The sequence below is a fragment of the Chlorocebus sabaeus genome, chromosome 6 (assembly GCF_047675955.1).
Source record: "Chlorocebus sabaeus isolate Y175 chromosome 6, mChlSab1.0.hap1, whole genome shotgun sequence".
NCBI lineage: Eukaryota > Metazoa > Chordata > Mammalia > Primates > Cercopithecidae > Chlorocebus > Chlorocebus sabaeus.
This window is the reverse complement of record NC_132909.1, coordinates 9274466-9289749: the sequence shown is the minus strand read 5'-3', so window position 1 is coordinate 9289749 and position 15284 is coordinate 9274466. Positions and strand designations below refer to the sequence as shown.

At 51.2% G+C, this 15284-nt stretch overlaps 1 protein-coding gene across 1 annotated transcript; it reads left to right on the top strand.

Annotated features, from left to right (window-relative positions):
- Positions 1 to 2319: 2319 nt before the first annotated feature.
- Positions 2320 to 15110, top strand: FUT2 (fucosyltransferase 2 (H blood group)). Its single transcript, XM_007997446.3, has 2 exons — positions 2320 to 6419; positions 14004 to 15110. The coding sequence occupies exon 2, from the start codon at positions 14006 to 14008 to the stop codon at positions 15035 to 15037; it is 1032 nt and encodes a 343-aa protein (XP_007995637.2). The 5' UTR covers positions 2320 to 6419; positions 14004 to 14005; the 3' UTR covers positions 15038 to 15110.
- The last annotated feature ends 174 nt before the right edge of the window (positions 15111 to 15284 follow it).

Genomic DNA, 15284 nt, shown 5'->3' with positions numbered 1-15284 from the left:
CCACTGTGCCCAGCAGCAGAAAAAGTAAGTTTCTATCAGAGCCCCAAAGGTGTCAGACTCTCAGTCTGTCTCTGTCTTTCAAGCCAGTCCTTCCTACACCCAGACAAGTGTGGATGCACCACAGAAAGCCTGGCTGTTTATTTCACCAATGCAGAATTGCTCCATGATGCAGATCTCGCCACAAGATCTTATTCGGCTATTCTGTTGCTTGCAGCTCCTCTGAATAGCTCTCTTGAAATATATCAAAGAGGCAGGATGCAGTGACTCTTGCCTGTAATCCTAGCACTTTGAGAGGCCAACGTGGGTGGATCATGAGGTCAAGGGATCGAGATCATCCTGGCCAACATGGTGAAACCCCGTCTCTACTAAAAATACAAAAATTAGTTGGGCGTGGTGGCACATGCCTGTAATCCCAGCTACTTGGGAAGCTGAGGCAGGAGAATCACTTGAACCCGGGAGGTGAAGGCTGCAGTGAGCCAAGATCGCACCACTGCACTTCACCCTGCTGAAAGAGCGAGACTCCATCTCACACACCAAAAAAAAAAAAAAAAAAGAAGGCCGGGTGTGGTGACTCACATCTGTAATCCCAGCACTTTGGGAAGCCGAGGTAGGCGGATCACAAGGTCAGGAGGTCGAGACCATCCTGGCTAACACAGTGAAACCCCGTCTCTACTAAAAATATGAAAAATTAGCCAGGTGTGGCGGGCACCTGTAGTCCCAGCTACTCACTCGGAAGGCTGAGGCAGGACAATGGCGTGAACCCGGGAGATGGAGCTTGCAGTGAGCGGAGATTGCGCCACTGCACTCCAGCCTGGGCGACAGAGTGAGACTCTGTCTCAAAAAAAAAATATATATATATATATATGTCAAAGTGTTATTTTGGGGTGAAATGTTTTGGCTTCCTCTAGGGTCAAGGTTGTTGATATTTTATGGCCATAAATAACAACATCAGGATTACTGCCCTTGGGCCAGGCACAGTAGTTCACACCTGTAATCCCAGCACTTTGGGAGGCTGAGGCGGGTGGATTACCTCAGGTTAGGAGTTCAAGACCAGGCTGGCCAACATGGCGAAATCTGTCTCTACTAAAAAATACAAAAATTAGCCGGCATGGTGGCGCACGCCTGTAATCCCAGCACTTTGGGAGGCGGAGGCGGGTGAATTACCTGAGGTCAGGAGATTGAGACCAGCCTGACTAACATGGTGAAACCCCATCTTTACTAAAGATACAAAAAATTAGCTGGGTGTGGTGGAGGGTGCCTGTAATCCCAGATACTCGGGAGGCTGAGGCAGGAGAATCTGGGAGGTGGAGGTTGCAGTGAGCTGAGACTGCGCCACTGCACTCCAGCCTGGACTGCAGAGCGAGACTGTGTCTCACAAAAACAAACAAAAACCTGCCTCTGTGTCACCTTCCCACCTTCTCCTTGTGACCTTGAGCCTCTCGTTTGCCTTCTGAGCCATGGTGTCTTAGGAGAGCAAAGTCAAGTCAAAGCAAGACACGGAAATTATGGCTTAGGGAAGTGCAGGACGGCATGAAAAGAAAATAAAATTTCAGGACTTTCCAAATGCATTTTACCAAGGGAAAAAGTTAAGCTCTGGAAACTTTATCTTTTTCATATTCCTTTTTTTTTTTTTTAGTTTTTGAGACAGAGTCTCACACTGTCGCCCGGGCTGGAGTGCAATTGCACGATCTTGGCTCACTGCAACCTCTGCCTCCTGGGTTCACGTGATTCTCCTGCCTCAGCCGAGTAGCTGGGACTACAGGCGCACACCATCACACCTGGCTTTTTTTTTTTTTTTTTTGGCACAGGGTCTGACTGTCACCCAGGCCGAAGTGCAGTGGCACAATCACAGCTCATTGTAGCCTTGACCTCCTAAACTCAAGTGATCCTCCAGCCTCAGCCTCCCAAGTAGCTGGGACCACAGGTGTGCACCATTATGCTTGGTTGATTTTTCTTTGTTTGTAGTAGAGACGAGGTCTCACTAGGTTGCCCAGGCTGGACTTGCACTCCTGAGCTCAAGTGTTCCTTCCATCTCGGCTTCCCAAAGTGGTGGGATTATAGGCATGAGGTGAGGCACCATGCCCAGCCACAGCTGTTTTTTCTCTGGTGTATGACTCTTGCTTCCTGACCTTTGTATTGAGATGTTATACATTAATCAGATACTCTATTCTTCATTCAAACCTAGATTAAATGACATTGGAGGCCAACCCTTGTGATTGTTACCTCTTTACAGTAGAATATTAAGAAATCCCTTAGTAGTAGTCAGTAGTGAGCAATCTTTTTTTTTTTTTTTTTTTTTTTTTTAGACGGAGGCTCACTCTGTCGCCCAGGCTAGAGTACAGTGGCGCGATCTCAGCTCACTGCAAGCTCCGACTCTCGAGTTTACACCATTCTCCTGCCTCAGCCTCCTGAGTAGCTGGGACTGCAGGCGCCCATCACTACGCCCAGCTAATTTAAACATTTTAAAAAAGATTTTTAGTAGAGACGGGCTTTCACCGTGTTAGCCAGAATGGTCTCCATCTCCTGACCTCGTGATCCGCCCGCCTCAGCCTCCCAAAGTACTGGGATTACAGGCGTATGTAATTCCTGTTCCTGTGTCCCTGGACAGCCACCCTCACATATTTGTGTTTGAATAAACTTTTTTTTTTTTTTCTTGAGACAGAGTCTCATTGTGTCATCCAGGCTGGAGTGCAGTGGCGTGATCTCGGCTCACTGCAACCTCCATCTCCCAGGTTCAAGCGATTCTCGTGCCTCAGCTTCCCGAGTAGCTGGGACTACAGGTGTGTACACCACACCCAGGTAATTTTTGTATTTTTAGTAGAGACTGGGTTACAGCATGTTAGCCCAGGCTGGTCTCAAACTCCTGGTCTCAAGCAGTCCGCCTGCCTCGGCTTCCCAAAGTGCTGGGATTACAGGCGTGAACCACTATACCCATATTTTTTTTTTTTTTTTTTTTTTTTTTTTTTTTTTTTTTTTTTTTTGAGACAGAGTCTCGCTCTGTCGCCCAGGCTGGAGTGCAATGGCGCGATCTCGGCTCACTGCAAGCTCCGCCTCCCAGGTTTATGCCATTCTCCTGCCTCAGCCTCCTGAGTAGCTGGGACTACAGGTGCCCGCCACCACACCTGGCTGATTTTTTGTATTTTTAGTAGAGACGGGGTTTCACCGTGGTCTCGATCTCCTGACCTTGTGATCCGTCCGCCTCGGCCTCCCAAAGTGCTGGGATTACAGGCGTGAGCCACCGCGCTCGGCCCAGATTTATCTTTTAATTTTTCAGAGGCAGGGTCTTTCTCTGTCACTTAGGCTAGAGTGCAATGTGAGGATCTTAGCTGACTCTGGACCTCCTGGGCTCCTCTTGCCTCAGCCTCCCAGGTAGCTGGGACTACAGGCATGTGCCACCACGTCTGGCTAATTTTCTTTATTTTTTGTAGAGAGACAAGGTCTTGCTATGTTGCCAAGGCTGGTACTTAACTTCTGGCTTCAAGCTATGCTCCTGGCTCAGGCTCCTGAGTAGCTGGGATTACAGGTGCACGCCCCCATGCCTGGCCACCACGGTCAATTTCAAGCTACCAATATGAGATCATTGAAGATGCAATTGGAAAGAAATGCACAGTATTACATTGTTCTATAGTAAGTCTATTACACAGACATAATAAATGTAAATAGACCAGGCAAGATGGTTCACACCTGTAATCCCAGCCCTTTGGGAGGCTGAGGTAGGAGGATCACTGAGCTCAGGAGTTCAAGGCCAGCCTGGGTAACATAGTGAGACCCCATCTCTACCAAAAAATACAAAATTAGCTGAGTGCGGTGGCAGGCACCTGTAGTCCCAGCTACTCAGGAAGCCAAGGCAGGAGAATCGCTTGATCCCAGGAGGCGGAGGTTGCAGTGAGCATATACATTGGCACACAAATTAGCAGATACTACTATGCAGTGTGTTTTTTTCTCCAGAGAACTGGCTGGTAAGTGTTTACCATAGTAAGAAGGCTTACTATAGAACAATGTAGTACTGTGCATTTCTTTCCACTTCCATGTTCAATGATCTCATATTGGTAGCTTGAAATTGGCCGTGGTGGCCAAGCATGGGGGCACGCACCTGTAATGGAAAGCTGAAATGGAAAACAGAGGGTTTAGGGCAGCAGTCCTGAATTCTGGAGTGCTGTCCCCCTGGGGGAGTTTTGGGAATCTGTGGGGGTTGTTTTTAGTTGTCACAGTGGAGGTCCTAGGATGCTACCAAAGCGTTTAGGCGGCTGGGGTCAGCGACAATAAAAGTTAGGCAATGAAGGTTTTTCCTGCATTCTCAGGACTTTGTTTTATTTTTGAGACAGAGTCTGGCTCTGTCACCCAGGCTGGAGTGCAGTGGCGCCATCTAGGCTCACTGCAACCTCTGCCTCCCAGGTTCAAGGATTCTCCTCCCTTAGCCTCCTGAGTAGCTGGGATTACAGGCGTGCACGACCATGCCCAGCTAATTTTGTATTTTTAGTAGAGATGGAGTTTCACTAAAAACAAAAACAAAAACAAAAAAATGTTGGCTAGGCTGGTCTCAAACTCCTGACCTCAGGTGATCCTCCTGCCTCGGCCTCCCAAAGTGTTGGGATTACAGGCGTGAGCCACCGCGCCCAGCTCATTCCCATGACTTTGGAACATCTGTGGGACATTCACGGAGGTGGAAAGTCTGTTTCTAAGCCTCTGAGCCCCAAATCTGTTTTGTGTATTTTATGACAGCTCACCTCCCCACTCCCCTGCCCCACCCTGTTTCTTTTTTCCTTGTTGCTGAATCACAGGGAAATATGTCATTTGTCCTGTAGACGGGCTCACATTCTGGACTGGGCTGATTGCTGCCTCATGGTGTCGTTTCACTGGCAACTTTATCCTCCTGTTTTCTGCAAACTGGTGGTTAGAGTGAGAAGCTTGATCTGAATTTTTTTTTTTTTAAAGGGAGCTCCTTTAAATTTTAAACCTTTAAAACTTTTTTTTTTTTTTTGAGATGGAGTCTTGCTCTGTTGCCCAGGCTGGAGTGCAGTGGCGCAATCTCTTGGCTCACTGCAAACTCTGCCTCCCGGGTTCACGCCATTCTCCTGCCTCATCCTCCCAAGTAGCTGGGACCACAGGCGCCCGCCGCCACGCCCGGCTAATTTTTTTGTATTTTTAGTAGCGACGGGGTTTCACCGTGTTAGCCACGATGGTCTCGATCTCCTGACCTTGTGATCCACCCTCCTCGGCCTCCCAACATGCTGGGATTACAGGCATGAGCCACCGCCCTGGCCACCTTTAAACTTTTAACTGGTAGTTAACCTCCTGCTGCTTAGCAGCTGAAGCTGGAGAGTGGCTGCTGGTTTTTATTTCCTCCTGTTAGGACTGCTGGGAGCTCTGGTGGTGCCTGCCTCTTCTCTCAGTAAAATTCCTCATCCATCTTTTTTTTTTTTTTTTGAGACAGAGTTTTGCTCTTGTTTCCCAGGCTGGAGTGCAATGGCGTGATCTCAGCTTACTGCAACCTCTGTCTCCCAAGTTCAAGCAATTCTCCTGCCTCAGCCTCCCAAGTAGCTGAGATTACAGGTGCACGCCACCACACCCCGCTAATTTTTGCATTTTTAGTAGAGACAGGGTTTCACCATGTTGGCCAGACTGGTCTCAAACTCCTGACCTCAGTTGATCCGCCCGCTTCGGCCTCCCAAAGGGCTGGGATTACAGGCGTGAGTCACCACACTGGGCCCATTTCTATTTCTAAAAAATATTTAAATAGGCAGGGTGCGGTGGCTCATGCCTGTAATCCCAGAACTTTGGGAAGCTGAGGCAGGAGAATTGCTTGAACTTGTGAGGTGGCAGTTGCAGTGAGCTGAGATCACGCCACTGCACTCCAGCCTGGGCAACAAGAGCAAAACTCTCTCAAAAAGTAATACTACTAATAATTAATAAATAAATATAGGACTCTGGGGGGACTCAGAGTCAGCGAGAGCCTGGCCTAGCTGGACTCTGTCCTCCACCTCCATGCTGCCTTCCTGGAGGCCTTCCTGGCCGCCTGGAGGAGGGAAGCAGAGTGGGGGCCCGTTTCTGTTCAGGGCATCCTACCACAGTTCCCCAAGGAAGACCCCCAGGGGACCCAGATGGGGGATGCAGCCTTGACCTACCTCTCTCCCCGACTCTTATGGCCAGACTTGGGGTGCCTTATGCAGGTGGAGGAGCTAAAGGCAGATAACAAGATGGACTGCCTGGCAGGCACTGAGGAAGGAGGAGGGACTACGGGCTCACCTCCCTCCCACAGCCCAGCCACACCTGCTCTGGAAAGCCTTGTAAATCCTGGGTGGGGTTTGCCAGTCACGGATGCTGGCAGGGTTTCTTTGGCCCTGAGTAAAGAGAGACCCAGAGGGAGCACTGAGCTGCCTGCCAAGCCACCCTGTCTCGGATTCCTTCAAAAGGACCAGGTGAGAGAAGGTGAGGGGCTCCTCTCCCACCCTACAACATGCACACCTGTGCACACACGCCCAGGTGGAGAGCAGGGGATTGGGGAAGTGGACCCGCCGTGCCCTCGTGGGTCTCTGGTGCCCTCTGGGATGCACCCCCAACTCAGGACCTCCAGGAGAGGAGGGTCCCTCCCTCGGCAGCCAGGACCCCCTCCCCAGCCAGCCACCCTCCTTAGCTCCCTCCCCACTTCCTTCCAGGTGGATCTGTTTCTAGAGCTCCAACCGCCACCACCTCCCTCCCCTTCTCCACCCTGGGCCACCAGGTCCTTCCTTGCCTCCCTCCCCTCAGCAGTTTCTAGGAACCACCCTGGCAGTAAAGGTGCAGATGGCTCGCACACAGCCGGTGGCCACCCGGCTTTCCTGTCTCCACCGTGGGGCCTGCTCCCTCAGACCCTGGGGCTCCTCAGAGGCTTCGCAGAACCCAAGCAGCCGGTCTTACCTCCGAGCGCTGCCCTGGCCCAGGGAGGCGGCTCCGTCCCTCCTGCACTCCCTAATCCTGCTCTGAATTACCGCTTCTGTTCTGGGCAGAGAATAAAGGTGCGGTTTCCAAGGGATGGCCCTACATTATTGTCTGAAGCTCCCTTCTCCTTCCCAGAGTGGAAGTGATAATGTCGGGAATCTGCGAATCCTGGGGAGGTGCGGAAAGACAGCGGGCTCTAGCGGCGGGGTGCGACTGAGCAGGACGCACTGAGCTGGCCGGGGCCGGGGGCGGTTAGGGGTAGAGAAAGGCTTTCAGAGCTGGGGGACAGGATGGGGCCCCGGGTGAGCGGAGAGCTGGGTTATTTCACAGGAACAACTGGTGGCAAAGCCGGAGGGGTGTGCGGGGCCAGGCCAGAGGCTGGGATTCTGTCTTAAGGGGCATGGGGAGCCCTGCAGGTGCTATGAGCTGGGGAGGGGCCGGGCCAGTGCTGGGTAAAGGGTACAGAGGGGAGAGGAGGAGGTCGGGCTGGAATAGAAAGACGTGGATGGGGCTGGGCGTGGTGGCTGACGCACTCTGGGAGGCCAAGGCGAGGCGGACGGATCACCTGAGGTCGGGATTTCAAGACCAGCCTGACCAGTATGATAAAACCCTGTTTCTACTAAAAAAATACAAAAATCAGCCCGGTGTGGTGGCATGCGCATGTAATCCCAGCTACTCGGGAGGCTGAGACAGGAGAATCGCTTGAACTCGGGAGGCGGAGATTGCAGTGAGCCGAGATCACCTGCCATTGCACTCCAACCTGGGCAACAACAGCGAAACTCTGTTTCAAAAAAAAAAAAAAGATGTGGACGGGACAGAGAGAATCAAAAGAAGTGATTCAGGCTGGGCATGGTGGTTCACGCCTGTAATCCCGGCACTTTGGGAGGCTGAGACAGGCGGATCACTTGAGGTCAGGAGTTGGAGACCAGACTGACCAACATGGTGAAACCCCGTCTCTACTAAAAATACAAAAATTAGCCGGGCCTGATGGCGCGTGCCTGTAATCCCAGCTACTAGGGAGGCTAAGGCATGAGAATTGCTTGAACCAGGGAAGCAGAGGTTGGAGGTTGTAGTGATCCAAGATCGCACCACTGCACTCTAGCCTGGGCGACAGAGTGAGACTCCATCTCACAAAAAAAAAAAAAAAAAAAGGAAGTGACCTGCAGATATTAGTGACCCCATTCCTCTGAGGGAATTGGAGGCCGGGCTTCTGCTTTGAAATTGGGGCCCCTTTCTGTTCTGGCATCCTAACTGCCATCTTCCAAGGGAAGACCCCCCAGGGCGCCCGGATGGAGGAAGGGACCTTGACCTCCCTCTCTCCTCTGCCCCTATGGCCCAGCCTGAGGTGTGTGATGCCTCAGGGCAGATAACAAGATGGACTTCCTGACCTCAGAGGACTGGGGAATACCCAAGCTCCTCTATCAGAAACCGCACAGCCCTGGATCACCCTCCAGCTGTTGGCATGTCTCAAGATTTCCTCGCGGGCCCCTGGTAGCTGCTTTTCCAATCTCCCCCTGCCATCTCAGCACCCTCCTCAGCCCCGCCACATCCCTGGGCCATCCCCTCGCTCACCTGAGCTCCTCTCAGCCTCGGGGCCCTGGGCCAGTCTCTGAGCCTCAGTTTCCTTTGCTGTGAAATGGACACAGTATCACCTACTTGCAAGGTTGTTGGGTTTTTTGTTGTTGTTGCTTTGGGGTTTTTTGGGAACAGGAACTCGCTCTGTTGCCCAGACTGGAATGTAGTGGCAGGAGCTTGGCTTACTGCAGCCTCAACCTCCCCGATCTCAGGTGATCCTCCCCCCTTCTCAGCCTCCTGAGTAGCCGGTACTACAGATGCATGCCAGCACTGTCATCGAATTTTTGTTTTTTATTTTTTGTAAGGACAGGGTTTCACCATGTTGTGCAGGCTGGTCTTGAACTCCTGAGCTTCAGTGATTTGCCCACCTTGGCCTCCCAAAGGACTGGGATTACAGGTGTGAGCTACCACGCCTGGACAGGGCTGTTGTTAAAACAGTTTTTTTTTTTTTTTGAGACGGAGTCTCACTCTGTCCCCCGGGCAGGAGTGCAGTGGCCGGATCCCAGCTCACTGCAAGCTCCGCCTCCCAGGTTTACGCCATTCTCCTGCCTCAGCCTCCCGAGTAGCTGGGACTACAGGCGCCCGCCACCTCACCCGGCTAGTTTTTTGTATTTTTTTAGTAGAGACGGGGTTTCACCATGTTAGCCAGCATGGTCTCGATCTCCTGACCTTGTGATCCGCCCGTCTCCGCCTCCCAAAGTGCTGGGATTACAGGCTTGAGCCACCGAGCCCGGCCTTCTTTTTTTTTTTTTTTTGAGACGGAGTTTTGCTCTTGTTCCCCAGGCTGGAGTGCAGTGGCACAATCTTGGCTCACCACAACCTCTCCCTCCCAGGTTCAAGCAATCCTCCTTCCTCAGCCTCCCGAGTAGCTGGAATTACAGCCATGAGCCACCACGCCTGGCTAATTTTTTGTATTTAGTAGAAACAGGGTTTCACCATATTAGTCAGACTGGTCTCGAACTCCTGACCTCAGGTGATCCACCTGCCTCAGCCTCCCAAAGTGCTGGGATTACAGGCAAGAGCCACTGTACCTGGCTTTTTTTTTTTTTTTTTTTTTTTTTTTTTGAGACAGAGTCTCACTGTGTCACTCAGGCTGGAGTGCAATGGTGCGATCTCAGCTCACTGCAACCTCTGGGGACGTGTTGTTTTTATCCCTCCCCGCAACCCACTGTTGATGGACAGACAAGGACAATGAAACACCTACCTTGGCCTCCCAAAGCGTTGGGATGACAGGCTTTTACCAGAGAGGTAAAAGCCCTGGGTTAAAGTCACACAGCACGTAAGAGGTGCCTGATCACGCCGTGCAGGGCATCTCGCCAAACCTCAAAAATTCACAATCTCACAGTGCAGCTAGCTCTGTGAGGCCTCCCTACCTCTTCCTTCTCTCCCTGCAGGCTCTTTCCTTCCTTCCTTCCTTCCTTCCTTCCTTCCTTCCTTCCTTCCTTCCTTCTTTCTTTCGGCGAGAAAAAGTAGCATCTTTTCCTCACCTATCACAAAGTTTGCAGCTGGGCACCTACCGTAAAAGGTTAACAAGACACAAGCATAACAAGTGTATTTAAGGCAAGTGTTACATGACATGGGAGCCTTCAGAAATGAAGGCCTAAAGAAACAGGGAAACCTGGGTGGGTTTTTGGTCTTGTTTTGTTTTGTTTTTAGATGGAGTTTCACTCTGTCGCCCAGACTGGAGTGCAGTGGCGTGATCTTGGCTCACTGACTGCAATCTCTGCCTTCCATGATCAAGCGATTCTCCCGCCTCAACCTCCCCAGTAGCTGGGATTATAGGTGCGCGCCACCACACCCAGCTAATTTTTCTATTTTTAGTAGAGACGGGGTTTTGCTATGTTGACCAGACTGGTCTCGAACTGCTAACCTCAGGTGATCCACCCACGTCGGCTTCCCAAAGTTCTGGGATTACAGGCGTGAGTCACTGTGCCCAGCTACCCTCCTGTTCTATGATCTGTGGTTTAAATGCTAAATTTGACCACTATCAATACACCCAATATGAAAAGTGGGAAACCCGGGTTCTTCACCCAGAGCCTATAATGAACAGCGTTCTTTGCTTTGTGGGTGACAATAGCAAACACTTACTGCCTGTGTATATGTGCCAGACACTGTTTTAATACTCAGAGAGGTGATGTCACTTGCCCAAAATCACACAGCTCATGAGTGTGAGAGTCTGAAATTGGCCAGAACTTGTGCACCTTGTAGCCAGAGCTTGTGATGTGTCTTTGAGTCATCAAGTCCAGCATTCTGTGTTGGACTTAGTGAAAGGATATACTTTTGTAGTGATGAGGAAGGAGCTTTATCTAGAATTTGTGTGGTCAGCCGCGGTGGCTCACGCCTGTAATTCCAGCACTTTGGGAGACTGAGGCGAGTGGATCACTTGAGGTCAGGAGTTCAAGACCAGCCTGACCAACATGGTGAAACCCCATCTCGACTAAAAATACAAAAATTAGCGAGGCGTGGCGGGGCACGCCTGTAATCCCAGCTATTCAGGAGGCTGAGGCAAAAGAATCGCTTGAACCCAGGAGGCGGAGGTTGCAGTGAGCCGAGATGGTACCACTGCACTCTAGCCTGGGTGACAGAGTGAGACTCCACCAAAAAAAAAAAAAAAAGAAAAGAAAAGAAAAAAGAAAGAAAGAGAGAAGAGAAGTGAACGGGTTCAAAGACCATAATCATACGTATCACACAAGACCGGAAGTGGCCCAGCTCCAGGGTCAGTTAATTTGGCAGATCCACAAAGTCATCAGTCACCTGAGCTCCATCCATCTTCATATGCTGTGCTACCATTTCTTAGCTGGATCGTCTCATGGTCCCAAAAGGGCTGCTACACATCCAGCCATCACATACAGATAATTCCTTTCAGAAACAGCAGAAAGAGGCTCGTTCTTATCTTGGTCCCTTTTGAAGAATGAATGAAACCTTCCTAAGCCTTCCAGCAACTTCTCCCAACTCCGATTGGTAGGAATCATCACATACCCATGTGACCCGATAGGAGGCAAAAGAAATGAGACTTCTGGGATTAGTTTAACCTCAGATTCTGCAGCTGGGAAGTTGATCAGCCGCTTCTGAAGGACATGCAGCTTGCAGAAAATTACGTGTTACCAAGGAGAAAAAGGGAAATGGCTTTAGGGTAGATAACAGGGATGCCCTGAGGGGTTGTGTAGGTTGTTCACTGCACAAAGGCCCCTGGTCAAGAAGGCAAGTGGGGTTTAAACAGACCCACAGTCTACTCATCCAACCAGGTATCCTTGGCATTGTGTCCACCCAGACATCCAGAGAGCCCTCCCCTCCCCTCCCCTCCCCCCTCCCCTCCTCTCCCCTCCCCTCTCCCCTCCCCTCCCCCCTTCCCCTGCCCTCCCTCCCCTCCCCTCCCCTCCCCTCCCCTCTCTCTTTCTTTTTTTTTCAGATGGAGTCTTGCTCTGTCCTCCAGGCTGGAGTGCAGTGGCATGATCTTGGCTCACTGCAACCTCCGCCTTCCGGGTTCAAGCGATTCTCCTGCCTCAGGCTCCTCAGTAGCTGGGATTACCGGTGTCTGCCACCATGCCCAGCTAATTTTTGTATTTTTAGTAGAGACGGGGCCCTATCATGTTGGCCACGTTGGTCTCCAGCTCCTGACCTCAGGTGATCTGCCCACATTGGCCTCCCAAAGTGCTGGGGTTACAGGTGTGAGCCCCCGCGCCCGGCCATAACTCATCTTTTAGAGCCAGCCTACACTTGTCATATACTATGTCATGGCCAATGAATGGAAAATCCACGGTGGAGCTGGGTGTTCCTCTCAAGTTCAACTGACTGTGGCCAAGAGGGCAGGCAGGCCAGGTGGACAATTTCCCACCAAAGTGGATACAGGCAGGACATGCAAAGATGAATATATCTGGCACTGGAGTCTGGCAAGTAGGAAAATAAAAACAAAAGATGAACATCTCGGACCGGGCGCGGTGGCTCATGCCTGTAATCCCAGCACTTTGGGAAGCTGAGGCAGGTGGATCATGGGGTCAGGAGTTTGAGACTAGCCTGACGAACATGGTGAAACCCCGTCTCTACTAAAAATACAAAAGTTAGCCAGGCATGGTGTCACACGCCTGTAATCCCAGCTACTCAGGAAGCTGAGGCAGGAGAATAGCTTGAACCCAGGAGGCAGAGGTTGCAGTGAGCAGAGATCGTGCCATTGTACTCCAGCCTGGGTGACAGAGTGAGACTCCATTTCAGAAAAAAAAAAGAAAAAAATGAACATCTCTACAAACTGGATCAGCAGTAAATAATAGCTACATATACTTGTACTCACCATATGTAGACATCCACATATGTACACTCAGTCGATAAACACCCACATTTAAACACTTAAACATACAGTGTAGACCAGGTGCAGTGGCTCACACCTATAATCCCAGCACTTTGGGAGGCCAAGGTGGGAAGATCACTTGGGCCTAGGAGTTTGAGACCAGCCTGACCAACATACTGAGACCTTATCTCTACAAAACAAATTTTTTTTTTTTTTTTTTTTTTTTCAGATGGAGTCTCGCTCTGTCGCCCAGGCTGGAGTGCAGTGGCCAGATCTCAGCTCACTGCAAACTCCGCCTCCCGGGTTCACGCCCTTCTCCTGCCTCAGCCTCCCGAGTAGCTGGGACTACAGGCGCCCGCCACCTCGCCCGGCTAGTTTTTTGTATTTTTTAGTAGAGACGGGGTTTCACCATGTTAGCCAGGATGGTCTCGATCTCCTGACCTCGTGATCCGCCCGTCTCGGCCTCCCAAAGTGCTGGGATTACAGGCTTGAGCCACCGCGCCTGGCCTAGAAAATTTGTTTTTAGTTATCTGGGCGTGGTGATGTGCACCTGTAGTCCCAAGTACTCAGGAGGCTAAGGCAGGAGGATTGCTTGAGCCTATGAGGTCAAGACTACAGTAAGCCACATTCTCACCACTGCACTCCAGCCCAGGTGACAGAGCAAGATCCTGTCTCAAAAAATAAATGATAAATGAATAAATAAAACCAAACAAAAATGCATACAAGGTATAGATACACAAAGTATATATACATCCTCCTATATATACACATTCACATATACACACATGCTGTGTTCACAGCTACCTAGATGACATATATACACATACTTACACATATACCCTTATCTGTATACAATGTATCTACACCCATACACTACCATGTACACATGTCCATTTGTACACAGCTGTATATGTACACACACAATTTTGCACACACCTGTATATGTATACAATGTATAGATCCCCAGATCCACATTACACACAATGTGTACACATCCATCTGTGTATACACACCCACCAGTGAACACAATGTAGACACATCTGTATAAACACACTCGAGATACAGGCCTATGCACATAGGTAAGTATGTGCCAAGTATTTACCCACCCGAAATAAAGGCACACTCACATGCACCCATGCAATGCCTGCGCATGACCGCATGGCCACATTCACCCGCGCCCCGGGCCTCCATCTCTCAGCTAACATGTCCTGTTTTCCTCCCCTGACAGCCATGCTGGTCATTCAGATGCCTTTCTCCTTTTCCATGGCCCACTTCATCCTCTTTGTTTTTACGGTTTCCACTATATTTCACATTCAGCAGCGGCTAGCGAAGTTTCAAGCCATGTGGGAGTTATCGGTGCAGATACCAGGGCTGGCCTCAACATCAGAGGCACTGCAACCCAGCCAGCTCAGGGGGATATGGACGATCAATGCTATAGGCCGCCTGGGGAACCAGATGGGTGAGTACGCCACGCTGTACGCCCTGGCCAAGATGAACGGGCGGCCTGCCTTCATCCCGGCCCAGATGCACAGCACCCTGGCCCCCATCTTCAAAATCACCCTGCCGGTGTTGCACAGCACCACGGCCAGCAGGATCCCCTGGCAGAACTACCACCTGAACGACTGGATGGAGGAGAAGTACCGCCACATCCCAGGGGAGTATGTCCGCCTCACGGGCTACCCCTGCTCCTGGACCTTCTACCACCACCTCCGCCACGAGATCCTCCAGGAGTTCACCCTGCACGACCACGTGCGCGAGGAGGCCCAGAAGTTCCTGCGGGGCCTGCAGGTGAACGGGAGCCGGCCGGGCACCTTTGTAGGGGTCCATGTTCGCCGAGGGGACTATGTCCATGTCATGCCAAAAGTGTGGAAGGGGGTGGTGGCCGACCGGCGATACCTACAGCAGGCCCTGGACATGTTCCGAGCTCGCTACAGCTCCCCCATCTTTGTGGTCACCAGTAATGGCATGGCCTGGTGTCGGGAGAACATTGACACCTCCCACGGTGATGTGGTGTTTGCTGGCGATGGCATTGAGGGCTCACCTGCCAAAGATTTTGCACTACTCACACAGTGTAACCACACCATCATGACCATCGGGACGTTCGGGATCTGGGCTGCCTACCTCGCGGGCGGAGATACCATCTACCTGGCCAATTACACCCTCCCCAACTCCCCTTTCCTCAAAATCTTTAAACCAGAGGCAGCCTTCCTGCCAGAGTGGACGGGGATCGCCGCAGACCTGTCCCCCTTACTCAAGCACTAATGCTGGCCAGTCCTTTGATATCCTTTCTCCTTCTCTGGCTCCCTCAAGGTGAGTGCCAGGGCATGAGAAGCACATGGTTCCATGAGGAGGACCCTTCTCTCTTCTGTGAAGATGTTTTGGGCTGCAAGTAACAGAAATCTCAATGAACAGTGGCCTGGCGTGGTAGCTCACACCTGTAATCCCAGCACTTTGGGAGGCTGAGGCAGGTGGGTCACTTGAGGTCAGGAGTTCAAGACCAACCTGGCAA

Bases quoted from the DNA above. Each gene is read 5' to 3' on its own strand.
- FUT2 (XM_007997446.3), top strand. From the start codon at position 14,006: ATGCTGGTCATTCAGATGCCTTTCTCCTTTTCCATGGCCCACTTCATC.